At 41.9% G+C, this 27676-nt stretch overlaps 1 protein-coding gene across 4 annotated transcripts in view; it reads left to right on the top strand.

Annotated features, from left to right (window-relative positions):
* Nucleotides 1-27380, top strand: part of NOL4 (nucleolar protein 4) — a 284810-nt gene extending 257430 nt beyond the window's left edge. For all 4 annotated transcript variants that reach the window (XM_050941990.1, XM_050941989.1, XM_050941991.1 and 1 more), the window contains 2 exons: nt 8562-8742; nt 25464-27380. In XM_050941990.1, the coding sequence (XP_050797947.1) occupies nt 8562-8742; nt 25464-25657 (375 nt within the window). In that variant the 3' untranslated portion in view covers nt 25658-27380. The remainder of the gene's footprint in view (nt 1-8561; nt 8743-25463) is intronic.
* The last annotated feature ends 296 nt before the right edge of the window (nt 27381-27676 follow it).

The following is a 27676-nucleotide window of genomic DNA, read 5'->3' as shown; positions in this document are numbered from 1 at the left end:
GATCTATCAAAGTCATAACAGACAATGTGGCCTGCATGTTTTATATTAATTGTCAAGGAAGGGTGAGACCCCCTTTCCTCTGTGACAAAGCAATCAAGTTGTGGAATTGGTGCATAAGGCATCAGATAAGGATCTCAGCAATGTATCTGCCTGGTATTCAGAATGTCATGGCCAACTCATTCAGCACGTGCTTCTTCTCCCAAGAATACGACTGGGAGTCGAATTCCTGAGTTCTACCCAGAACCTTTCAGACTTTCAGAGTTTTCAGAAGTAGACCTTTTCACTACAATAGCAAACAAAAAATGTCACCTGTTTTGCTCAAGGAGGGCTTTAGGTCACAATTCACTGAGGGACACCTTCCTCCTGCCTTGGATGGACAGAATGTTTTATGCCTTCCCTATGATGCCTCTCATCCTCAAGGTGATAAACAAGATCAAGCTGTGCAAGGCTAGTCTTTCTAATAGCCCTGATGTGGTCATGGCTAGCATTGTTCACTTACCTGTTTCACCTGGCTTTCTGTCCTCCAATAGATCTTCCAGCCATCCCTCAACTCCTCTCTCAGGGCACTGCACATCTGATGCATCCCAGCTGGGGCATTCTTCAACTCAAGGCTTGGTTTCTGGATGGTTTGCAGGGCTAGAGTCATCCTGCTCTGTGAAGGTACACAACACATACTATTAAATAATAGAAAAGTTTCTACCAGGACTACTTGTGGCGAACTGGGAATGTTCTTAATGTTTTCTCTGAATACGGTGTTGGTGCCTCAGTGTCCCCTAGGCAGTTCTCAAGTATCTGGCAGAGCAAAGGGCCAGTGCACCTAAATGCCTGACGCTCTGTCTCCTAGCAACTGATGGCCTGGCCCCCTCCTCTGCAAAGGTGCCAGCTGAAGGTATTGGAGACAAAGACATCAGGTGACCTCCTGGACCGGGAAAGGAACGGAGCAGAGGAGGAGGGGCTGGAGGGGGTTGTTAGTCTGGAGCTGGCTGGGGATGAGGAGTGAAGTGCAGACGTGGGGGTCTGGCTCACTGACCCCAGAATGAACCCGGCCGAGGGGTCTGGTTCGCTGTATCTACAAGCTCTGTTTTAGACCCTGTTCCTATCATCGAATAAACCTCTGTTTTACTGGCTGGCTGAGAGTCACGTCTGACTGCAAAGTGGGAGTGCAGGACCCTGTGGCTTCCCCAGGACCCCGCTTGGGTGGGCTCGCTGTGGGAAGTGCACAGAGGGGCAGAGGATGCTGAATGCTCCAAGGAGAGACCCAGGAGGTGAAGACATGTGAGCTTCTTGCCCTGAACAAGTCTGCTCCAAGGGAGAGGAGGCTCCCCAAAGTCCTGACTGGCTTTGTGGGGAGCTGTTCCAGAGCATCGCCCAGTGACTCCATGACACTACTTACCTCCAGAATCGGACAAGATTCAGCCACTTGTGCAAAGTCCACAATGCTGGTCTTGCATCTGCTCCTCTTCCTCTCATTCTGGAGTACCTACTACAGCTTAAGAAGTCAAGACTGTCCCTCAATTCCATCAAAGTTCACCTGGCAACCATAACAGCCTTTCATGCTACTGTTGAAGGTTTTTCTCTGTTTGTTCCCCCCCAGCCCCCCGCCCCACACACACACACACAACCACAAGATTTCTGAAGAGCTCAGTGAATCTCTTCCCACAGATAAAGGTTCCTATTTCTGCTTTGGACCTGAATTTTGTTCTCAAAAGCCTCACAAAGCCCAGGTTTGAACCAATAGCCACCTGCTTCCTATTGAATTTATCAAGGAAAACAGCTTTCCTGGTGGTGATTACTTCAGCCTGTGGAGTTGGAGAGATTGGGGCTTTAAAGGCAGACCCTCTTTCACAACATTTCACAAGTATACAGTGTCTCTATGGCAGCATCCCAGTTTTCTCCCTAAAGTGACTTTGAATTTCACCTGAATGAGGCCATATATATGCTGGTTTTCTTCTCAAAACTGCATACTTCCAACCGGGAGACCGTTATCCGCACTCTAGATGTCAGGAGGGTGCCATCCTAGTATCTGGTTAGAACTAAACCATTTCGTAAATGTAATAGCCTTTTCTTTTGATTACAGACAGATCTAAGGGTTCTGTCCAGGTTCCACCCAGGGACTCTAACTGGATTTCCGAGTGTAGTATAGCTTGCTACCAGGCTGTTGACATTCCACTCAATATCAGCATTTTGGCACACTGACTAGATCACAATCTACATCTCTGGCTCTCCTTAAAAATGTTCCATTCCAGAAATCTGCAGGGCTGCTATATGGTCTTCATTACATACTCAGTGGTGGCAGATGACAGAACAAGGAGCAATGGTCTCAAGTTGCAGTGGGGAAGATCTAGGTTGGATATTAGGAAACACTATTTCACTAGGAGGGTGGTGAAGCAAGGGAATGGGTTACCAAGCGAGGTGGTGGAATCTCCATCCTTACAGGTTTTTAAGGTCCTGCATGACAAAGCCCTGGTTGGGATGATTAGTTGTGTTGGTTCTGCTTTGAGCAGGAGTCATAGACTTTAAAGAATCATACACTTTAAGGTCAGTAGGGACCATTATGATCGTCTAGACTGACCTCCTGCAGGAGGCTGGACTAGATGACCTCCTGAGGTCTCTTCCAACCCTGATCTTCTATGATTCTGTGATCTCCTATCGAGTGTGCATGGGGTACACTGACACCAAGAGTGGAGAACCTGTACGGACACACATCTCGAAGAATCACAGTTACTGCACAGGGTATGTAACCTCTTCTTTGACAGTTCTAAAATATCTGATTTACCTGAGAGACTGCAAAGAATCCAAAGGTTCAGCTTCCAATGGAAATTTTGTACAAGAAGTTTCAACCAGATGTAAACTTTGTGGTTGAGTTATTAACCTCTGAACACAGAGAACAGAAATTTTGGTGAGACATGCCTTTCATATAGAGGCATGAAAGCATTGTACGACACTGAACACAGGCCATACTAATGGATCTTTCTGAGGATGTAGTGATTGTGCACTCGGGTACAGATCCTCAGCTGGCATAAATCATAATAGTTTCACTGAAGTCAGTGGAACTAATGCTAACTTATACTAGTTGAATATCTGGCCTAGACTCTTTTAAAAAAAGTCATCTTAAAGGAATATAAAAAAAATAATGCTTTAAATTTACACTAGGCAGAGGGTCCACACAAGGCCTACGCCTGAGTCCTACGCTGAGCTTCACTCTATATGCATTGTAGGCTTGTATTTATTTGGTTCAGGCCTGTCAGGGGTAAATACTTCTTTTTCTTGTTCAGTGGATAGTGATCCCAGAACAAACATTGTTAATGGGATTTAATGAAGTGGGAACCAAAACTAGAGCCAAACAAAATCACATCTGTGACCTCTTCAGAAATAAAATTTTCGTCACTGCTGATCACTGTAGTTCAACAACTTTATTCAAATTAAAATAAAAGGAAAACTTTGCCCCTCTGATATGCCAAAGTATTATTCTGCTATCTGGGTTTCCAGGTTTATTGTTCATAAAATTAAAACCCAAGAGAGTTAATCTGAGCAGGGGGTTCGGCTAGATGACCTCCTGGGGTCCCTTCCAACCTTGATAGTCTATGATTCTATGATTCTATGACGTGATAAACCTAATATAAAGCATAGCATTGTGTTAGGACAATATATACTATAGAGCAGGGGTGGGCAAACATTTTGGCCCAAGGGCCACGTTGGGGTTGTGCAACTGTATGGAAGGCCAGGTAGGGAAGGCTGTGCTCCCGCCCCCATCTGCTCCCTCCCACTTCCTGCCCCCCTGACTGCCCCCCTCAAAACCCCCTATGCATCCAACCCCCCTGCTCCCTGTCTCCTGACTGCCCCCCAGAACCTCCACCCCATCCAACCGCCTCCTCATCCCTGACTGCCTCCCGGAACCCTCCGCTCCCTTACCCAACCACCCTGCTCCCCACCCACTTACCAGCAGCAGGAGCTTGCAGCCTCCACACCTGGCCAGAGCGAGCTGTGCTCCCCACGCTGCCCAGCAGGAGCGGCGAGCCAGAGTGTGGCCCACCCGGCGATGTGGCTGAAGGGGAGGGAGGAAAATGGGGAGGGGCTGGGGACTAGGCTCCTCGGCCCGGAGCTCAGGGGCTGGCAGCACGGTCTCACGGGCCATAGTTTGCCCATGTCTCCTATAGACAGAGCTGTTAACAATGCCTATTATTGAAGTTACTTGACATGTCCCATTGGAAGGCCCAGTTCTCAGCTGCTTATAATTTTCCAAACTTCAGTGATTTGAGGTTAATGTTTCTGTGCCTGATTTTTTAATTTCACCCAAAATTATTCTGCTGTTTGCAAGAATCAGACTATTGTTTTATGCATGTTAAAAAAATTCTGGTGACTTTTTCTTTGCAAAGCTCCAGCACTTCCATGCTTCAAATTTGACAGGGGGTGGTCTATATGTCAGGGATGAGCTTTTTGCTCCCCCAAGGAAAATCCACTCAGATTTTGCCAAGTTGTAAACCTTGGAGTTTGGGGTGCTGGAGGGGGGCTCCAAGCCGGGGCAGGGAGTTGGGGTCTGGGAGGGGATGAGGGCTCTGGCTGGTGGTATGGGCTCCGAGGTAGGGGCAGAGATGAGGGGTTTGAGTTCCAGGAGAGGTCTCCAGGCTGGGGAGTGTGGCAGAGGGGTTTGGAGTGTGGGAGGGGGCTCTGGGCTGGGGTAGGGGGCTATGGGAGGGGATACAGGCTCTTGGCGGAGGGTGTGGGCTGGGGGGGCAGCAATGAGTGGTTCAGGGTGCGGGAGGGGGCTCTAGGCTGGGACAGGGGGTTAGGGTGTGGGGGGTGAGGCCTCCAGCTGAGGGTGCGGGCTCTGGGATGGGGACAGAGATGACGGGTTTGGGGTTGTAAGATGGGGCTCTGGACTGAGGCTGGGTGGTTCGGAGTGTGGGAGTGGGCTCAGAGCTGGAGCAGGGGGTTGGATGTGGGAGGGTGTTCAGGGTGCAGGCTCTGGGAGGTGCTTACCTCAGGCAGCTCTTGGGAAGTGGGAACCCGTCCCTCTGGCTCCTAGGTGCAGAGATGGCCAGGGGGCTCTGCGTGCCACACCTGTCTGCAGACGCAGCTCCCATTGGCCATAGTTCCTGGCCAATGGGAGCTGCAGAGTTGGCATTGGGGTGGCGCCTTCACCACGGGCAGGAGCAGTGTGTGGAACCCCCTGCACCTAGGAGTCAGAGGGACATGCCGGCTGCTTCTGGGAGCCACATGGAGCTGGCCACTGCAGCCAACCAGACTTTTAGTGGCCCAGTCAGCTGTGCTGACCAGAGCCACCAAGGTCTCTTTTTGACTAGGCGTTCTAGTCAAAACCTGGAAGCCTGGCTACCCTACTTTTTGTACCCACAAGTTATTGGTGGAGATTATGTTTGACCCATATTGCTGTGCGTGTTTTTTCTTTTAGGCTAGTCTTCAGCTGCTTGGAATTTAAAGTACAGTTTTTGTGTAATGTACATTTTACAGAAACATGTACATTTTTCAAATAATGTACTACTCTTTATGTATACTTAATCACTTCTGTGGTTAGAAAATATATTTATGCCTATTTTCTTAGGAAAAATTTCTCCTTCATTACACACTTAAGCTCATAAGTAAAATGTATTTATTGTGATAAATGCCATGGTAATGATCTTACCAAGCACTTGTGTAAGCTGCTATTTTCTAAAACAAATAAGTAACTTATTTTTTAGCATGAATTTTGCTAGAAAGGTATTTATGGTCTTCTCTGATCTAACCCATGTATTCCAACAGCTCCTGGACAATGTGCTTAGGTCCTAAGTACTTGCTTTACCAAATGAAAAAAGAAACACTTTTAGAAGGATGTGATCTCATTTGTTTTCAAAAAGATGATGATTTTAATCAAATGCTAGATGAACAGGTGTCTAGCCATAAGTGGATCAGACTTGATATTAAAAGTACATTTATAAATAGTTTAGAAAGGGTTCCTAAATGATTGATAGGTTCTATAAGCATGTTACAGACAGGAGTTGCATGTTGTAATGATTGACTATCCATTTATTAAAACATATATTACCATTTATTAACCTTTTGTAATCTATTTATAAATGTGTCCTTAATATAAAGTATGACCCATGTCAGCATTTTAATATGATTTTTGAGTGCATCACGAAAAACACAACCACAGTTGGCAATAGCTGACGCTTTTGTTGGCAGTCTCAGTGAAGAAGCCGAAGATGGAATGCATATAAAGATTGGAGCACACTCAAAAATTGAGGGAACAATGCCAATTTTTATACCAGCTGAGAATCTGGCCAGTAAATCTAAGTCAGTCTTTATGCTGTACTTTGGCTTATGTTGTACTTGTTTTGTGAATAAAATAGTCTCGAGTTCTGTCAATCCACAATTTTTAAATACATTTTTAAACAATTAAAAGGAGCTGGTAGTGTCATGTAATTGTAGATTTCACTCATGCAAACAGTGGCTCTAGAAGTGGCTTCAATGCAGAATCTTACAGGCTTAACTCCATTTTCTTGTTTCCCTTTACTGTGTGTTCACCAGATCCCTATTCAAAAAGAGAAAACTTCCTACTGTTTTCAACAACTTAAAAATTTTGGTTTTAGTCAAAGTGGACAGAAACACAAGCTTATTTTAGTATTGTTTTATATTGTTAGTTTTAATCTGTTCTAGCATTTTTATTTTATTTTATTTTATTGGTTAAATAATGGGCCAAAAATATTTTTGTCTTATAGGAAAATTGTATACAGCTCTATCTATTCCTCTGTTTTTAAAAATACACATGCCTGTTTAAAGGGAAAAGACTGGTGCAAATGTAGGCGAATTAGGGTTACAAAGTTTCAATATGTGGCCATGCAAGTGATACTCTGACCACTGCTCCTTTGAGTTGTGTTCCCAATATTTTTGGGAAACAGAGATTAGGCACACATGTTTAATAGTGAGTAAGCATAGGTTCTTGGAAAATAGCATCCTTTTCTTTTCAGATACGTTACTAGAGTTTTACCATTTAATGTCTTTTTCATAATACTGAATATTCCTCATGAATAATGTAAACAATTCCGCAGTCTGGATTTCAGGCATCATTCCATACAGGCCTGTGTTGCAAAACCTGAAGTAAAGACTACCAGTTGTTCTGTTTGTACCTACCAAGAAAGTATTGATCAACTAGCGCAGAACATCAAATATCTCAGAATTGTGGTACTGTAGTTTGTTTCATTTCCACATTTTAAAAGCAAAGACACTTGAAGGAAAGAATAAATCTGTTGTAGAACATAGTGTAAATACCTGGATAGACAGAGAGAGGATCTTTTATCCAAAGTACAATTGCAAGGACAAAGTAGGAGGAAGCTGATGCTTTTTAAAACATAAGGGAACCCTGTAAAAAAGGATTGAGAGCCCGATCTAACTCCCTTTTAAGTTAACCTTTTCATCAACCTTGCTGGGAACTGTATCAGGCCCTGAGTATGTGAATGGAAATATCATCTAGTTTTGGAAAAAGTCTTCATATCAAATCAGAAAAAAAGGCAGCAGCTTTGGAAATTTTAGGGAATGGATGATGTTTTAAGCTTTCTTTCCAAGCTAAAACTTTACTGCATAGCTTATTGAATATTTTCTCACAGGAAAATAAATCCGTTCTGCTTTATAACAGACAGCATGACCTTTGAGGATAAAAAGTAAATTACATTAAACTTTTGGCAAAAATGCATTGCAGTTTTTATCCTTTATTTGGATTCTTATATGTTATTGAAGAGAACTTATAGTGGAATTCAGTACAGCTAAGTATCTTAATAATGCAAATATATGCCTTAGTACAAATTAATGGCCCAAATGCCCATTTTGGTTATTAATGCAATTAATTATCTGATGTCCCAGTATTCTGCTGCAACATATTTTAAAAGCTTCTCTCAAGAATACAGTTTTTTCACTTGAATAATCTTGGTTGTGTCTGATTCTTCAAACTCATATGCAAAATAAACAAACAAAAGTTTCCAGCTCAGAAAGGTTTGGTCTCCTGTGTCGTAATGCCACATCATTCCACAGATATGGAAAAGATTATTTCATTCTCTTTTTCCTTCCTGCTATTTCCTGGTATCCTTGATGCTGATTAGTCCATCTAGAGAACATGCCAATGCATTTTCTGTTGGCTTGTCATAACAAGAAAAAACTGATTTTCTGCACCAAGAGGATTGCTTTAAATGCCAGAGTGTAATCATTTGCTTTCAGTTCCTTCCATTTTATTTTGATTTAGAGTTGAGTTTTTCAGGAGATTGTAAGCTCTTCCAGGCAGGGACTGTGTCTTCCTGTGTGTTTGGAAGCACCCATCATGTGATTTGCTAGCAAAATGCAAATAAATAAATTATAGTAGTGGTTGTAGGAAATGTATGTTCATGGTTATTCTCATGATTTCTTTTCAGCTGATAAACTGTCAGTTGAAAACATGTACATGCTTGTTTCTTGTTTATTACACTGTTGTGAAAGTAACACTTGAGGAGCTTTAAATAACAATAAAATAGCCTCTCTCATTCAAGGTGAACTTTAACAACTATTTGAAACCTTACAATGTAACATTGTTTTGGCAGGATGAAGCTGCTCCAGCTGACAAACCATATAAACAAGAGCCAGCCCAGGTCACTTACTCAACATCAGCTGTTTCCAGCACACAGGAGGTGTTGTACATCAATGGAAATGGGACCTACAGTTACCATAGTTACAGAGGTTTAGGAAGTGGGCTGCTAAATCTCAGCGATGCTTCTAGCAGTGGTGAGTTTCCTTACCAATGTGAATGGGTGTGTGTTTGTGGACGCATTTACCTCCCACAATACTGAAAACTAATCTAAAGGGTGCTGTATCTGTAGGCTTGTATTGATTACATGACTGGGGCCCAGCCTTGGGCATACTGCTTAGTACTGTGTGTAGTCCCCTTGTGGCTTAAATGGGGCTATTCACAACAGGACAAGATCAAGCCCTAAGTCCTTAACAAAGCTGAGTACAAATATTGGGTCAGATCCCCCACTGATGTGTAAATAGGCACAGCTTCATGAGGACCTGGTCTATTGTTATGTCTAGTTTTAAGTAGAGCACAAAATGTGGCTGTTGGCTTGCATTTTTCTAAATAAAGGTTGAAAAACACTATATTCTACCTTTCAAACTTAAACGAATTTGGACAAATTTCTCAGTTGGTGTAAGTCTGCATAGCTCCATGGACTCCACTGATTGCAGTGATTTACCCCAGGTTGAGGACTGGACATGACAAGAGTAAAATAGACCTGTTGAGTTCCTATTACCTGGAGCTGAAAATAATGTAGGTAATTTTGTGTCACCATGAGGTGACAGGACCCTCTTGAAAAAAAGTAGTGATGTCTTTTGATTAGCCAAGGTTTCTTACTCATTACAGTAGCAGATAACAGTAACAAACAAACAAGAATTGATTCCATGTGGATATAGACTATAGGAAATGATTTTGCCCCAATGGTAACAGAACTATGCTCTTATCTGTCAGCAAAAAATGATTACATTGAAAGACCATGGGTCTCTTGTATCCAAAAGGAGGATTTACAGAATGTCCCAGAGGACAGGGACTACTGGCTTTTGTCCTGGGTGATCTTTCTCTTGTTGAGGAAAGTGATACCACAGGTGCACAGGGTAAATCAATAGGCCTAGTTCTGCAAGCGATTAACTGTTCAGTCTCGTCCTCAGTTTTCTCTATGCTAATTAGTTTTCTTGAGAGTTTTCAAACTGTTACCACTGTTATCAGGGCTGCAACAGTGAGCCTGAACATGGTGTCCCTGGGACCAGAAGACAATATTCCTCTGTCTCTAGCGTTGGAGACTGACTTAAACTGAGTTTTTGAAAGTCTTTAAAAGGACAATATTTTAGCTATCAAAACTCTTAACTCAAAGCTGGAAAATTGCTGTTGTAATTGTTTCCATGTGCACAGATGTGTTTAAGATGCTGAAAAGGTTCTCTGAGAAAATATTTTCATAAGAATAAGACACCCCTGGAAACAAGTTTTCTTGAGAAAACGCTGTTCACTTTTGCAATATATTTTTAAATTGTGGGCACATGAGGACAGACCCAGCTTCCACTGCTGAAGTCAGTGGATGTTTTGTCATTGACTTAAATAGGAGCAAAACTGGGCCTCTAAACAGTTATCCATATCTTAACTACTCAACAGAGGCCATCGGTGTTGTCCTGGTACACTTTACATAATGCCAGGTCCTGATTAACTACAACAGGGGATTTTTGAACTGTGCTTTTTTCTTCACACAGTTTATAATAAAATACATTGCTGTTATTTCCATATTTCATTGAATTGCACAGCTGCATCAGAAGTATTCTATTTCATTTCAATATGCAATTAAAAAAATTAGATACTACTGTCAATATCCTAAAGAGTGGTTACTTTGGCTAGCAACTGTGATTGTGAACTACCCTTTCTTTTTAATTTCTTTGTATCTTTAATTTGTGAGTGCCAAGTGGTATGCCACAATTAGGGACCATAATGGGCCTTGTAGGAGAAACAATGGTTGGAGCTTTCCTGACACTGCATAACTAATAGACCCAAGAAACCAAGCATTATTAAATTCACCGGAGTACTGCAGCCTCTTTGTGGTATATTCCTGTGTTGCCTGTGGCAAGGGTTCTGCAGTCCCACATGAAGGTTTACCATCTGCCCACTGAGTTATCAACATCCATGGCCCCACTACCACTGTGTATCTTGCACCAGAAGCTGGTCAGCCATTCACCCCTCTGCCCTGATGACTGTCAAACCATTTCCCCACTTGGGCCCAGACCGGTACATAATCAGAAGATTCCACAAGTGTGCCCATGCCTTCTGCTGAAAATTATTAGAATTTGTTCTTAGCATCTTACTTACCTCAGGATCCCCTGCATGAGTCAACTGGTGAGAAAAAATGTTTAATCCAGCTCCTTTTCTGTATTCCTCTTCCCAACAAGAACAATACACCATAGTTCAGAAACCAACACTTGATCTTGACAGTCTGGCTGACTACTGGCCTGAGTCTCATCGTCTGCTTTTTGGAAATTGGAGAGACGAAGTGGGTAAGGTAATATCTTTTATTGGCTCAACTTCTGTTGCTGAGAGAGACATGCTTTTGGGCCATTCAGAGCTCTTCCTCTTTAGGAAAGGTAATTGAGCAGGTTGTGGCAAGGCAACTCTGGCTCTTTCTTGATTCCTTAGATTTCCTTGATTGCAGTTGATCTGATTATAGGCATTTATGTGGGGTAAAAACTGCACTGACTGCATTAGTTGATGGTCTCTTCCTGGCAATGGAAGAAGATAGAGTGTCTGTGATGATTAGATCCGTCACCAACATTTGTACAATTAACTATGAGAGTTTGTTGGCTTGTTTGTAGGCACTAACTGGCATGGATGGGACTGCTCTGGAGTGGTGCTGTTCTTTACAAAAAAGCCCACTCTTTTTTGCACGGAGGTACACTGCTGTCTTTTAGCGTTTATGTGAGTACATTGGGAAGGGTTAGTGTGTGCCCTCTCTGTAGAGCAGATTTTGCTTGTTGATTGTTTCCTTTACTAAAGAAGTCTTCATTCTGAAAAAGCATTTTCTTCTTAATTCAGTAATCCCCATCTGACATTCTTGCCTTGTTTACAAATGTTCAGACAGTGTAAAAACAAGCCCACACTTTAGTCAAGATGTGTATAGATACATACTGTCATCTGCTACAAAATAAAGCCTTTTGCAAAAGCTGGATAAAAACTCATAGATTGAATATCTATTTCTGGACATTTCCTTACAGTAATATAATTACTGTCTCCAATTAGCTCTCTTATCTAATAGTCAAATCAACATGTCTTTTTATATGACGTAACTCATTTAATTATCGACATGTGCATTTTATATGACATAACTGGTTAAATTTGATTGCCTCGTGCCCTGTAAATTTCCTCCCTTCTCTGATCCCATCCTTCAAATCGAGGGATCCCCTGGCCCAATTACTCAGGCCCCACTGCTCATCAGTGACCCGTCTATACCCTGCTGTGTGGTGCTGCCCTCCTCAACCTGTGCTTCCACAGGTCTAATGATAGAATCATGATTAGTTCCTTATACAAGTGTAGCGGGGGAGCCATGAAAGGCAAGGATGGGCAAGGAAAGGAAGGATGGGGCTGCAGCAGCTTGAACAAGAGGCACCTCGGTTTTACATAGGGAACTGGGGAGGGCAGAACAGGAAAGGAATAAACAGGAAGTGCCAAATTCTCCCTCCCCACCTCAAATCCACAGGGTAAATCAGTTCAACTTCTTTTACATGGAGTCTGCAATAACGTGTATGGATTCTCCCTCTCCCTGGAAGCTCTCTAGGTTGGCAGAGACCTTGACAGCCCCTGTATGAGTCAGGCTGTCATGAGGAAGCAGAGAGAAGTGTAGAAAGCAAGAAGCCTCCAAGCAGATTGCTCTTGGCTGTTATACGTCCCTAAAGCCCACATGGATGAAAGGGGCGCTACAATTTTAGGAGACTGAACCCTCTAGACCTTTAGGGGACACATTTGCGTACCATGCAACTGAATAGAAAAATTCTGCAGACTGACTGTAGTCATATAAAGGGGCCTTGAGGTAGGAGTAGATGTAATATAATCACATGTTAAAACCCATTTACACTGCCAGAGCAGTATAAAGGGGCCTTAGTGTAACGAATAATCTGAGTTTACTTCCCTACCTGGAAACAACCCTAGAATGGGCGCATGAGGCAATAAACAATACTATTGTTATAGGTAGCAGAGGTAGCAATGACTATAGTTAATGTTTCCTGACACTTTTCATAACACAACCCTGTTTTCAGTTGTTTGCCAAACTTAAACTGTACGAGCAGAAATTTTAAGAACATGAGAACATAAGAACGGCCATCCCGGGTCAGACCAAAGGTCCATCTAGCCCAGTATCTGTCTACTGACAGTAGCCAATGCCAGGTGCCCCAGAGGGAGTGAACCTAACAGGCAATGATCAAGTGATCGCTCTCCTACCATCCATCTCCATCCTCTGATGAACAGAGGCTAGGGACACTATTCCTTACCCATCCTGGCTAATAGCCATTAATGGACTTAGCCACCATGAATTTATCCAGTTCCCTTTTAAACATTGTTATAGTCCCAGCCTTCACAACCTCCTAAGGTAAGGAGTTCCACAAGTTGACTGTGCGCTGCATGAAGAAGAACTTCCTTTTATTTGTTTTAAACCTGTTACCTATTAATTTCATTTGGTGACCCCTAGTTCTTGTATTATGGGAATAAGTAAATAACTTTTCCTTATCCATTTTCTCAACATCACTCATGATTTTATAGACCTCTATCATATCCCCGCTTAGTCTCCTCTTTTCCAAGCTGAAGAAGCCTAGCCTCTTTAATCTTTCCTCATATGGGACCCTCTCCAAACCCCTAATCATTTTAGTTGCCCTTTTCTGAACCTTGTCTGTATACAGTATTCGAGATGTGGGCGTACCATGGATTTATATAAGGGCAATAATATATTCTCAGTCTTATTCTCTATCCCCTTTTTAATGATTCCTAACATCCTGTTTGCTTTTTTGACCGCCTCTGCACACTGCGTTGACATCTTCAGAGAACTATCCACGATGACACCAAGATATTTTTCCTGACTCGTTGTAGCTAAATTAGCCCCCATCATATTGTATGTATTGTTGGGGTTATTTTTTCCAATGTGCATTACTTTACATTTATCCACATTAAATTTCATTTGCCAGTTTGTTGCCCAATCACTTAGTTTTGTGAGATCTTTTTGAAGTTCTTCACAATCTGTTTTGGTCTTAACTATCTTGAGTAGTTCAGTATCATCTGCAAACTTTGCCACTTCACTGTTTACCTTTTTCTCCAGATCATTTATGAATAAATTGAATAGAATTGGTCCTAGGACTGACCTTTGGGGAACACCACTAGTTACCCCCTCCATTTTGAAAATTTACCATTAATTCCTACCCTTTGTTCCCTGTCTTTTAACCAGTTCTCAGTCCATGAAAGGACCTTCCCTTTTATCCCATGACAGCTTAATTTACATTAGAGCCTTTGGTGAGGGACCTTGTCAAAGGCATTCTGGAAATCTAAGTACACTATGTCCACTGGATCCCCCTTGTCCACATGTTTGTTGACCCCTTCAAAGAACTCTAATAGACTAATAAGACATGATTTCCCTTTACAGAAACCATGTTGACTATTGCTCAACAGTTTATGTTTTTCTATGTGTCTGACAATTTTATTCTTAACTATTGTTTTGACTAATTTTCCCGGTACCAATGTTAGACTTACTGGTCTGTAATTGCCAGGATCACCTCTGGAGCCCTTTTTAAATATTGGCATTACATTAGCTAACTTCCAGTCATTAGGTACCGAAGCCAATTTAAAGGACAGGTTACAAACCTTAGTTAATAGTTCCGCAACTTCACATTTGAGTTCTTTCAGAACTCTTGGGTTAATGCCATCTGGTCCTGGTGACTTGTTAATGTTGAGTTTATCAATTAATTCCAAAACCTCCTCTAGTGACACTTCAGTCTGTGACATTTCCTCAGATTTGTCACCTACAAAAGCCGGCTCATGTTTGGGAATCTCCCTAACATCCTCAGACATGAAGACTGAAGCAAAGAATCCATTTAGTTTCTCCGCAATGACTTTATTGTCTTTAAGCACTCCTTTTGTATCTCGATCGTCAAGGGGCCCCGCTGGTTGTTTAGCAGGCTTCCTGCTTCTGATGTACTTAAAAAACATTTTGTTATTACCTTTGGAGTTTTTGGCTAGCCGTTCTTCAGACTCCTCTTTGGCTTTTCTTATTACACTCTTGCACTTAAGCTGGCAGTGTTTGTGCTCCTTTCTATTTGCCTCACTAGGATTTGACTTCCACTTTTTAAAGGAAGTCTTTTTATCTCTCACTGCTTCTTTTACATGGTTGTTAAGCCACGGTGGCTCTTTTTTAGTTCTTTTACTGTGTTTCTTAATTTGGGATATACATTGAAGTTGGGCCTCTATTATGGTGTCTTTAAAAAGGGCCCATCCAATTTGCAGGGATTTCACTTTAGTCACTGTACCTTTTAACTTATGTTTAACTAACCCCCTCATTTTTGTATAGTTCCCTCTTTTGAAATTAAATGCCACAATATTGGGCTGTTGAGGTGTTCTTCCCCCCCCCCACAGGGATGTTGAATGCTATTGTATTATGGTCACTATTTCCAAGTGGTCCTGCTATAGTTACCTCTTGGACCAGCTCCTGCGCTCCGCTCAGGATTAAATCTAGAGTTGCCTCTCCCCTTGGGGGTTCCTGTACCAGCTGCTCCATGAAGCAGTCATTTAAAGTATCGAGAAATGTTATCTCTGCATTTCATCCTGAAGTGAAATGTTCCCAGTCAATATGGGGATAATTGAAATCCCCCACTGTTATTGGGTTCTTAATTTTGATAGCATCTCTAATTTCCCTTAGCAGTTCATCATCACTATTACTGTCCTGGTCAGGTGGTCGATAATAGATCCCTAATGTTATATTTTTATTAGAGCATGAAATTTCTATCCACAGCAATTCTATGGAACATGTGGATTCGCTTAAGATTTTTACTTCATTTGAATCTACATTATCTTTCACATATAGTGCCACCCCTCTCCCTGCACGACCTGTTCTGTCCTTCCGATATATTTTGTACCCTGGAATGATTGTGTCCCATTGATTGCTCTCAGTCCACCAGGTTTCTGTGATGCTTATTATATCAATATCCTCCTTTATCACAAGGCACTCTAGTTCACCCATCTTATTATTTAGACTTCTAGCATTTGGGTACAAGCACTTTAAAAACTTGTCCCTGTTTATTTGTCTGCCCTTTTCTTTTTTATGTGACTGTTTATCATCTGATCCGGCCCTTACATTATCCTCTTCCATCCTCTGTTCCTGACTATAACCTGGAGATTCCCTATCATCAGACTCTCTCCTAAGAGAAGTCTGTGTCTGATCCACATGCTCCTCTGCAGCAGTTGGCTTTCCCCCATCTCCTAGTTTAAAAACTGTTCTACAACCTTTTTAATGTTTAGTGCCAGCAGTCTGGTTCCACTTTGGTTTAGGTGGAGCCCATCTCTCCTGTATACGCTCCCCCCATCTCAAAAGTTTCCCCAGTTCCTAATGAACGTAAACCCCTCCTCTCTACACCATCGTCTCATCCACGCATTGAGACTCTGAAGCTCTGCCTGCCTACCTGGCCCTGTGCGTGGAACTGGGAGCATTTCTGAGAATGGCGCCATAGAAGTCCTGGATTGCAGTCTCTTCCCTAGCAGCCTAAATTTGGCTTCCAGGACGTCTCTCCTACCCTTCCCTATGTCATTGGTACCTACATGTACCACAACCACCGGCTCCTCCCCAGCACTACACATAAGTCTGTCTAGATGCCTCGAGAGATCCGCAACCTTCGCACCAGGCAGGCAAGTCACCATATGGTTCTCCTGGTCATCACAAACCCAGCTATCTATGTTTCTAATGGTCGAATCTCCCATTACTAACACCTGCCTTTTCCTAGCAACTGGAGTTCCCTCCCCCGGAGAGGTAACCTCAGTGTGAGAGGCAATCCCAGCACCCTCTAGAAGGAGGGTCCCAACTATGGGAAGGTTTCCCTCTGCTCCCATTGACTGCTCTGCTTCCCTGGGCCTTTCTTCCTCCTCAACAGCACAGAGGCTGTCTGAGCGGAGGTGGGACAATTCTACAGTGTCCCGGAAAGCCTCATCAACCTACCTCTCTGCCTCCCTTAGCTTCTCCAGTTCTGCCACCCTGGCATCCAAAGTCAATATGTGATCTCTGCGAGCCAGGAGCTCCTTGCACCGACTGCACACATACGCCACCCGCCCACAGGGCAGGTAATCATACATGCTACACTCAGTGCAATAAACTGGATAGCCCCCACTCTGCTGCTGGGCTTCTGCCTGCATTGTCTCCTAGTTAATGAAAGGGTGGTTTAAAGAAAGGGGTTTTTGGAATATGGTTTGGATTATAGGTTTTAAGGGGACTACAGGGGAACAGGTAGGACCAACAAGTGACCCCTCCCCCTCCCTTCCCAACTCCCTTGCAAAACTCCCTGTTAGCAGCGCCTGGTCGCAAGCTCCCTGGTCACTTGTGCGCGGCTTTATAAATTTTCCATGTCAAGTGAATTTTTTGGGGAAGTTTCAAATAAAACAGTTCAGCCATTTCTGAGAAAAAGATCAGGGGGAAAATACATTGTTTTTCCCACATTAAAAAAAAAATCTCAAGCTGTTCCAATGAGATGCTCTAGCATCTCCATTCTTTGGAGCAGGGGGCTTGAAATTTGGCCGGGGGTGGGGGTGCCATCCTGGTGTCAGAAATGTGCCTCTTGCTATCCCCATGAAAATTAACCCAGATTTGGCCAGGTTCTGAGCCTCTGAAAAATTTCAGTTCACACATGCTCGGGCAAGGTTGTTAGAGTTTGGCAGCTAAATTCTCCAAAGATTCTGTCTGCATTGAGCACGCTCCATCCCCTCAGATTCTGACTTGCCAATTGGACTAGGCATGCGCCGTCCCCACAGTGTGACTGAGCATGCGCCAGACCAAGGCTGTAGGGGCTGAGCAGGACTTTCCATGTATTTGCTTGTCTGGCTGCTGGAATCTGTTGTGTTGCCAGGCACAGGAACTGAAAGTGGGAAGACTGTCTTTCCTGTGCTTTCAGATGCTCCCCTTGTTGGCATCCAGACAGTAAGGAATGAAAGGAGGAAGTAGCCTGATGTAGATGTGTGAGCTAAGGATTGAGAGGTGTGGGGGGAAAGTGAATAAATGTAGGGTTGTGGGACAGGGGCAAGAGCTTGGGAAAGTATTATTCATCCCATTTTACAAAAGAGAAAAATAAGGTTCGGAGAAGTTAAGTGACTTGGTCAGCTCCATAGTAGAGCTGGGAGTCTCCTAACTCCCTATATTATCGACAGACTTCCGTCTTATGATCTTCATTTCTTCCTCTTACTGAGAGCGATGGAAACAGTTTTCCAATATGCTTGTTCTTTTCTACTTTGTATGGACCCCAGCATCCTTATGTATGGTGGTTCAGGCTGGCATGCTCAAAATTAAACTGACCCCCACATTTGGAATCAGGAAGAAATTTCTCTGACAGGGTATAATGGAAGGGTACATTATTTTGCACCTTTATCAGTATAGTAGAGCAGGGGTCATCTATTAGGATGAGGTTGGTGTATTCCTGTGATGGCGGACACTGGTGGGCCTCAGTCATCACCTCTATCTCCAAGTAAGTGTCTTGTGCTTGTCACTTGAAAATGTGTGATGGTGAATAGTTACAGACATCTTTCTTTTCTAACTTTTCCATCCTCAAGCTACAAAGCTGTGTTTCCATTAACTGAATTAGCTGAGTGTTTTGTTTCCCATGCAATTGGGGTGGGGATGGGGAGGGAAAGGATACAGAATGGAGAAAAAAGACTTAGTCCAATTCATTACTGTCTGTTACCCTGGCCTGAGATGTCCCAGCACTGAAAATTGTTGCTTCGTACATATCTGCCCTCTTTTGAGAGAGAGGAAGAGGAGAAACATGGTAGATGTAAAATAAAATAATAAATCATACTTCTAATCATAATAAATAATGCTCGCTTGGAAAAAAATAACAAATAAAAACAACTATTGAAGTCTAATTTTATTGGAATGGGATATGAAACAATCTGAATGCATGTTAACCACTTTCAGTGGCACTTGAAGAAAAATATTTGAATAGAAATTACACAGTAAAAAGATTATGTATAATAGATTTCAAGGTATGGACAGTGTCCCTACTTCTTGGGAATGTGTCTTTTGTTATAGCTAAATGCCATTGCCTTTTGCACCTTGATAGATGAAAAAAGTTGGTTAATTGTCATGGGGTAAAGCAATTTGACATCATAACACATGCTTAAACTCATGTCAGCCTTTTTAAATGAGGTATTGCTGTTATAATTGTTGCCTACAATAATAACAACCAATTTGAGAGTCTATGTTAAATGTATTAGAGCATTATTTGCTTTCAGCAGGCTATTAACTATCACATTGGTAGTTACCCACTGGTAGCGTGCAATTCTGAAGAGATTATTGCTGAGACAATTCACATATGGTGTTGCCGCTTATGAGTCATCAGTGTTTATATTACCATTGGTCATATCATACGTCTGACCCTGGAATTCTAAATAATTGACCTTATCAGTAAATAGCGTATGAGGCAATAATTAGTTCACTTATAGATCTTGCAGTTTACAGTAAAGTCATTTGTCCAACAATGTATTTAATATATCAGATTTATTCAGCAGCTAATCTAATAAATGATTGTTTAGTTCATGAAGTGAGGATTCCTAGGGTTTAATATTTTGAATGATTTAGTTAAACTAGAACCATTAAGCTTTGCAAAAGGAATGAGGTGAATGTAATTGGAATGACTCCCTAAATGTAAAGTTAAAATGTAAATCCATCAGTCTCACTGTGGCCCTCAAAAAGATCTGTCTGAACACTTTGTCTAATTCACTGCTGAAGAAGCTGTGCTATGGTGAGAATGATAGATAGCAGTCTTGATTTATAAAAGTGTGTACTAAGCAACAAAAAATACACCTTGTCTTCAGGTGTCCTGTATGTGCTTAATCTTTGTTTGCACACTGCCACAGACCAAAGTGACTGTGCAAGCTGATCACCTTGCATATCAGATTTTTTCATTGTCATGGAATACTCTGTGACAGGCTAGGGTATTCCAAAAGGTGCAGGCCTGGTATAATCGAGGGGAAATTTAAATGGAAAGGTTCATTGCAAAAAATGCAGATTATTATTTCATTTTAATGAAAAGGAGTGCCAGGCACAGTGCCAGGTTAGTAGAGAACTTAAGGTTATTAAGAAATGAATTTCCACATAAGGGAAGGAAGAAATAATATAAGAAACTCTTTCTAAGCTGCCCATTTTGCACCAGATGTAATCATTTGTACTGGTGGCTTCAGGAGAGAAAGCAGTCCATTAACTAGTTATTTAAAAGTTTTTTAAAAGACCTACTTATGTGCACGTAGAAATAAACGATGGATTTGCTAAGCAGGGGACTACAACTCCCATCAGTCCACTCCACACTGCCTTCCTCCTGGCCAGTCAAGGGGAAAGTCCCTGAATCAGGAAGTGGCCAGGCTCTTTTGCATTGCCGCCCGGAGCAGCAGAGAAGCTGGGTGCAGAGAGGAATCCCCAGGAATGGTTGCTGAGCTGTGATTCTTTCATTATTTAGCCACAGCGCAGTAACAGTGAGCGAGAGAAAGTAAGCATGACAATGACACTGTAGCCTGCTGGTTTGACCCCTCACTGGGGAAGTGGGAGACCCAGGATCCAGTCTCCCTGAGCCAATGATTTATCCATAGTGGAACAGCTTCAACAGGACAAATTGAGGAAGACTCAGATGAGCCTATTTTATAGCCCAGTAGTTATAGGTACTGCTCAGTACTGGAGTACACCCAGGATTAGAGTCACACTCAGGTGCCAATTGTCACTTTAGGCACCTAAATCCCTGATATAACCCTATATAGAAATTATGGTTTAATTAGCCACCTGTTTATATAAATATGTATAGATTAATTCTTATTACTGAAGCTTCAGCTTGCTCTCTGAGTATTTGATATTGCATATGGATGGGCAGAAAAATACACAGTGAAGAGCTTGTGATACATTTATGCCTTATTTCACAAAGAAACCAATACAACTGATGAAGCTACAAATGAGTTATGATGTTCTTATCATATAGTACTAGGTGTGGGTAACACTTACAGTGTTGCCACTGTGTGTCATACCCACTTCATTTCTTTTCAGACCAGGGCAGTGGTGAAGTGGATAGTGATTTAGCACAAAAGGAAGTATCGCTGCACTATATGTATTATCCAGGGAGCGCTAGTGACAGCTATAAATGAGGCTGCGTACACTCTCCCATTCTAGCCCTTTTGCTTTTCAGTCATTCAGAATGTTCTGAAACTTGAATCTTTCAGGATGAAATTACGTAGCTTTGGTCTCTGGCCCACGGTAAATTCGTATAGGTAAGTTGTGCTTGGCCCTTACCCAGGTGTGCTGTGGAGGCACTGTGCAAGAGCCCCATTTCATAACCCAGGAAAGGATTGGGCACAGCTGCAGTTCCTGCATTCAGGGGAACGCACGGACTGTTCTCTCACCCCTCGCTGTTCTGTGGCATGGGTGGGAGAGGAGAGAACGCTGCATCCCACAAAAGGGTAGCAGCAGGCACTTTTCTTATGTCTCCTGGAGCTCCGGTGGGCCAGTGTGGCTCTGTACTGGCCTCAGCGCTAGGCTGTGCTGAAAGGTACAATTGATTCTTTTGGAAAGTTAGAGAAAGGGTGGTTTAGCTCCTTCTGAATACAAGGAAAGCGAAAGAAAAATACTTTCCCCTTTATAAAAGAAATCCTTGCAACTTATTTTCAGAATGGCTGGGACAGAGAGCAGTAATCTGGCACAGGAATAACTTCTTCATTGTGTGTAGGGATTCGTCTGAGCTGGGAGGAGCTGCCCCAGAGCAGTGCGATGGGTTCAATGTTTAATGACTTTTTACCAGCCTTCCTCTCAGGCCACACACAGTGCGTCTGCTCAGGCTGTCTGGCGTGCCTGATACTCCATCTCATCTCCCCCCATGTTGAATTCCTCCACTAAGAACATAAGAACGGCCATACTGGGTCAGACCAAAGGTCCATCTAGCCCAGTATCTGTCTACCGACAGTGGCCAATGCCAGGTGCCCCAAAGGGAGTGAACCTAACAGGCAATGATCAAGTGATCGCTCTCCTGCCATCCATTTCCACCCTCTGACAAACAGAGGCTAGGGACACCATTCCTTACCCATCCTGGCTAATAGCCATTTATGGACTTAACCACCATGAATTTATCCAGTTCTCTTTTAAACACTGTTATAGTCCTAGCCCTCACAACCTCCTCAGGTAAGGAGTTCCACAAGTTGACTGTGCGTTGCGTGAAGAAGAACTTCCTTTTATTTGTTTTAAACCTGCTGCCTATTAATTTCATTTGGTGACCCCTTGTTCTTGTATTATGGGAATAAGTAAATAACTTTTCGTTATCCACTTTCTCAACATCACTCATGATTTTATAGACCTCTATCATATCCCCCCTTAGTCTCCTCTTTTCCAAGCTGAAGAATCCTAGCCTCTTTAATCTTTCCTCATATGGGACCCTCTCCAAACCCCTAATCATTTTAGTTGCCCTTTTCTGAACCTTGTCTAGTGCTAGAATATCTTTTTTGAGATGAGGAGACCACATCTGTACACAGTATTCGAGATGTGGGCGTACCATGGATTTATATAAGGGCAATAATATATTCTCAGTCTTATTCTCTATCCCCTTTTTAATGATTCCTAACATCCTGTTTGCTTTTTTGACTGCTCTGCACACTGCATGGACTTCTTCAGAGAATTATCCACGATGACTCCAAGATATTTTTCCTGACTCGTTGTAGCTAAATTAGCCCCCATCATAGTGTATGTATAGTTGGGGTTATTTATTCCAATGTGCATTACTTTACATTTATCCACATTAAATTTCATTTGCCAGTTTGTTGCCCAATCACTTAGTTTTGTGAGATCTTTTTGAAGTTCTTCACAATCTGCTTTGATCTTAACTATCTTGAGTAGTTTAGTATCATCTGCAAACTTTGCTACCTCACTGTTTACCCCTCTCTCCAGATCATTTATGAATAAATTGAATAGGATTGGTCCTAGGACTGACCCTTGGGGAACACCACTAGCTCACCCATGTTTTGTTTCATCAAGTTCAAGCTTCTTTTCCTGACCTCTGTGGGCCCCTCACTAATCTGCCCATCCTTATTTGCCCTTCTAGTCTATCACATTGCCTTAAACCTGTTGTTGTCTGCCGCCAATGACAGCCTTGTTTGATCATATCAGTCTCTCACATACATGGCTCTGTGCCTTCTTCCATGCTGCTCCTTACACAAAGATAATGCTCCCTGCACTGATCTGTAAGGCTACTACTCTCTCCTGCAGCACTGCCACCACTGCCATGACACGCTGAGGACAGATGGGACTGGCTGGCCCTTAACTGAGCTATAGTCATCCAAAAAGACCCAACATATATTTGATTCTATCTTTCTATTCTTGTGCTTCGTATATCACTTTTTTTCTTCGACTGTAAACTTTTCAGGGTAGAGCTAAGTCTTGGTATGTGATTGTACAGAACATAGCACAATAGAACTTCAGCCTGATTGGGTGCATAAAGTTTCCATGAACTGAAAACAGTATGTGCCTAGTGCTTACGGTTTTCAGTGGAACAGGGCTCAGCTCTGCCTTTTAGAAAGAGATGATTCAAACATCAAGGATGGGGTGATTTACTTCACTTAAAATGAGAAATTTTAAAATAAAGGCTAAAGAAAATAGGGGAAAGTGTCTGGTTTCTTTGGGGGCATTAAAACTCTTCTAGATTTCATCTTTATTTTTCAGACTGGGATGTAACCTGGGTCACCAATTCCTGCTCAATCTCCTCTCTACATGTGGGATTCAAAGCCTGCAGCTCATCCAGCTGCGCACTTAGAATCTCTTCTTCTCTTACCAGGTTGGGTAACTGTCCCATATGTGTCCAAGATCATCAAAAGGGCCTCAGGAAGAGCTGTACTCCCAGCTGAACAAAGGTGCCGCAAACAAACAGTTGGGTATAGATGTGGGTATAGAGTGAGCTCCCACATCTTCAGTGATCCTTTGTACCAGCATTCAGTTTATGTTATGTTTGTTAGACTCAGGTGAATTTCGACTGAGTTTTGCTGATCCATTGCATGTGCAGTGTGTGGATATTGGTTGCAGTTGGCATAGAATTTTCCATCCAGATTCCATTAGGATTTTAGAAAAAACACACTCTGTGGAGTTAAAATCTCCCTGTGGGGGGTAATAGGCACATTTAAAGATAGTAGGCTAGATCCTCAGCTTCTATTGGTTTGATGAACCACACCAATTTATGCCAATTGGGCATCAGGCCTACTTCTGTCTTTCCTTTGAGAATGTCTCACTGCATGTGCTGAAATACTGCAAGGAAAAGCCCATTAATGAAATGAGAACATTACAAAATTTTATACTTACTGATGAAATAAATTTAATATTCTATTCAACTATTTAAAAACCTGGATTGCTGAGGAGCAAAACCATTCATTCTCATTTCAGAAAAAGATTTGTTCTGCTACAGAAATTGTGCTCTGCCATATATTTTCTGTGTGTTTTTGGCTGTGACATGAATGAGAGTCCAGGGAAGAACATAAAAATTAAAGTAGGTTCATCTGGAGCATGATGCCCTCAATATTTCAATGGCCAACTTTTCAGTACTGGCACAATAAGTATAGAAGTCTTTAATGGCTTCTTACAGCCATTCAGCTTAGCTGATATTATGATCTGTATACTCTTGTTCAGTATGCTGTGTTGAGATTTTACTTCCTTAGAGTTCTCCTTTTGAGCTTCATCGTGATATAGTCATTGCCCTGTAGTGTATGATGACCATTAGGTAGATTCACTAGCCTACTTCTCTCGTTCATCCCATGTATATTGGGGTAACAATTAAAACAAAGCAGTCATACCAATATAAAACTGGTGAATGTGAATGGAGGGCTTGGCTGTCTTTGTAGTTCACCTGTTCGTGCTACCAATTCCAGATCTCGAAGTGAGAATATTTAACAGTGCAGGGTCTGTGTGACCAGTCTCTTTTTGTGTGCCTGACTCTGCCTGCGCTTCCCTGAAGTCAATGGGAGGTTTGCCATTGACTTCAGTGACCACAGCAATATGACATTATCAGCATTATCTACCGGTAGCTTTATCTCAGGGTTGTCAAAAAGGAAATAGAATTAAGTAACATTAAGGGCCATTTCTTCAACTAATGTAAATCGGTATAGCTCTTAGCTTTTCTGCTAACTTCTGTTTATCTACCAGGCCCATCCCCAGGGCCTTACAAATATATTATTGTTTTAATCAAGCTTCTCTCTCTCCCTTCATTCCATTCCTCCACTGAGTAGGGAGTTGTTCCTCCCGTCCCCCCCGTCCGACACCTTAAACTGTGATTCTGTTGGAGTTACTGCGGAATGGCTGGAAATAAGTTGGTTTTGCATTTTGTTCTGGATCTTCATGTTTATCCCAATCTCTTCAGAAAGAAAGTCTCATGTGTGGGCCAGTTGCTGAGAAAGCTCCGCCCCCTGCACATACAAGATTTACTTTTGAGATTGACATTTCCACCACCAGTGATCCTGTACCCTGGACTATGTTAGCAGAAGCCAAGGAGTGAATGAAACCTGTTACATATCAAAATGAACTGCAACATGCCCTCACTATGAATAGCTACTACTTGTCACCATTTACTGATAAACTGCTTGAGCAGTTTGTTGTTGCTCTTGAATTGTGTCTACACATCTATCGTAGTGAAACTTTTTTCTGGCAGGAAAACCTAATGCTTCAGTTTTTTCCATTTGTTATTTCCAGGTCCAACAGATCTCAGTATGAAGAGGCAGTTAGCAACCGGCTCCGGATCCTCCAGTAGTACAAGCTCTAGACCCCAGCTGAGTCCAACTGAAATAAATGCAGTGCGGCAGCTTGTTGCAGGGTATCGAGAATCGGCAGCATTTTTATTGCGTTCTGCAGATGAACTGGAAAACCTTATTTTGCAGCAGAACTGAGTCACATGACCTTCATGTTGGCCTAGTCTTATCTCGGAGTTTCCACTAATGACATTTTGAGTTCCCAGAGCAGACACTTCAATTACTGCAGTCTTTTTAGGAGAGTTAATTACCATAATGCCACACTGTTCTTGATCCATAAAGTGATGTGTTAAGGTGCTTCAAGTGAACTTTGACTTCCGATAGTTCTGAGGTACTTTAATGTGTCCAGCCTATTGCTTTTTGTTTTAGTGTGTCAGCATAAATATCAAAAAAGTGGCTAGAGATTGTTAACTCGTTCTAACAAGTGGAGGAAAGAGACGATGCTGTGGTGGTAAAAATTGGTTCAAGATCCAAGTGCAATATTAGTGGAATGTGCTACTGACTCATTGGACTTAAAGCTGCAGTATATGGCAAAACGTTGCCAAAATCCTGTTGCCACAGGACACAATTGCAATGGAAAGGATCTTGTATTTTCAAAAATGTAATTTTTATAAAAACAAAACAAAAAAAACCTTTTGTTTTCATTCAAAATTTTTCATTTTTACTTTGGTAAACTTTTTCACTGGTCCTAAAAATGTTTTGAGGAGATATTGTAAGTCCCCCTCTTCCTCTCCAGAACCCCTTGTCCCTGTCCTTCTCCCCAGCTTCATATTCTTTCTACAACAAGTAACTCTCAATGCTGGATAACCCTTCCCTTGTGTACTGTAAATTGTCATCTCTGGAATCACTTCAAAAGGAAGCATGCATTTCCTTACATTCATGCCATTCTCACCTCCATCCTGTAATATATTGCAGCTTTATTAGCAGTTAATAGAGATGAGGGTTTTTTTAAAAGACATATCATTTAAAAAAAAATTGGTTTCTTACAGCCAGCTCATTTAACTCCGTGATCGCTGCTGCTGTCTTGTACAAGTCCCTTTAGTAGCGATTGGATGTAGATGATTGAATGTTAAGAGGTTGCAAGTGACAATCTGAAAATTTGCACTCTTGTGTTTGTTTGTTTATTTATTTATTTATTCCTTTCAACAAAATACGTACAGAAAAAAAGGCCATTGACATTTCTGGTGTGATTTGTGTAATGCCCACACCTAGCTGAAAACTGTACAAAAACGATTAATGGATGCAGCTTCAACTTTAATTGAACTCTTCTCTCCTCTTCCCAACTTTTCCCATACCCTATTTCTTATTTTATAAGGTTGAATACACATTAATGGTGTTTTTTGTGCACTAAGGCAAGTTTATTTTTGAATATATAGAGACAAGTACTTTTGTTCATGCTTACTGTACTATTTGTTCTGTTTAGCTTTTGTTAAATAACAAGTTCCTTGTGCATTCCTGAATTTGCCTTATTTCATGTACAAAATTTCATGTAATTCAGTTTTTGACAATGAGTTGAAGGCATCAGTGATATTTTATATCTACTTGTTACGTATAGTTTTCCAAGTAATGACTGTGATTGTGACCCAGTAATGTGCACTTTTTCTTGTAATGTGGACATTGCTATGCTTTTCCCCCTCTAGTGTTTCTAGAATTACTATTGCTTACAGTTATGTAAAGAAAACGAAAAAGAAAAAAAAGAACTTTTGTGATACTGTTGGTGAATATTAATGTGAAAAAGGCTATGAAATATGAGTATTTTGGAGGTACATAGATACACAAACATCTATCTGAGTTGTGAACTAATGTTCACAAGTTTAAATGAAAATTCAAAAACTGAGGGCTGGAATTATTTCCTCTGTTTTGTTTGGGTAAATAAACAGATTTCTGTGTTTAACGATTGTGAAACATTATAACGTTTAAACAAACATAGTGTCTAATCAGTTATCAGCATTGTCCTCTTTAAACAGGAAAAGGGGACTTCCGTGCCAGCTGTTGGAGTCGCTATAGCTCAGTTCTCAAAAATATTGAGTAAATCCATTGGGATGATTCTAGATAGAGCTTTGTCCTAGTGAAGAATCTCTTCAATAAGAGCACAGAGAGGCAGTGCATAAATCATGACGTCCAAGTCACTAACACTTCACAATTTAAACCTGGCTT

The sequence above is a fragment of the Gopherus flavomarginatus genome, chromosome 2 (genome assembly GCF_025201925.1).
Source record: "Gopherus flavomarginatus isolate rGopFla2 chromosome 2, rGopFla2.mat.asm, whole genome shotgun sequence".
NCBI lineage: Eukaryota > Metazoa > Chordata > Testudines > Testudinidae > Gopherus > Gopherus flavomarginatus.
Note: the sequence above shows the minus strand (reverse complement) of the source record. Positions and strands in the feature narration are given on the sequence as shown.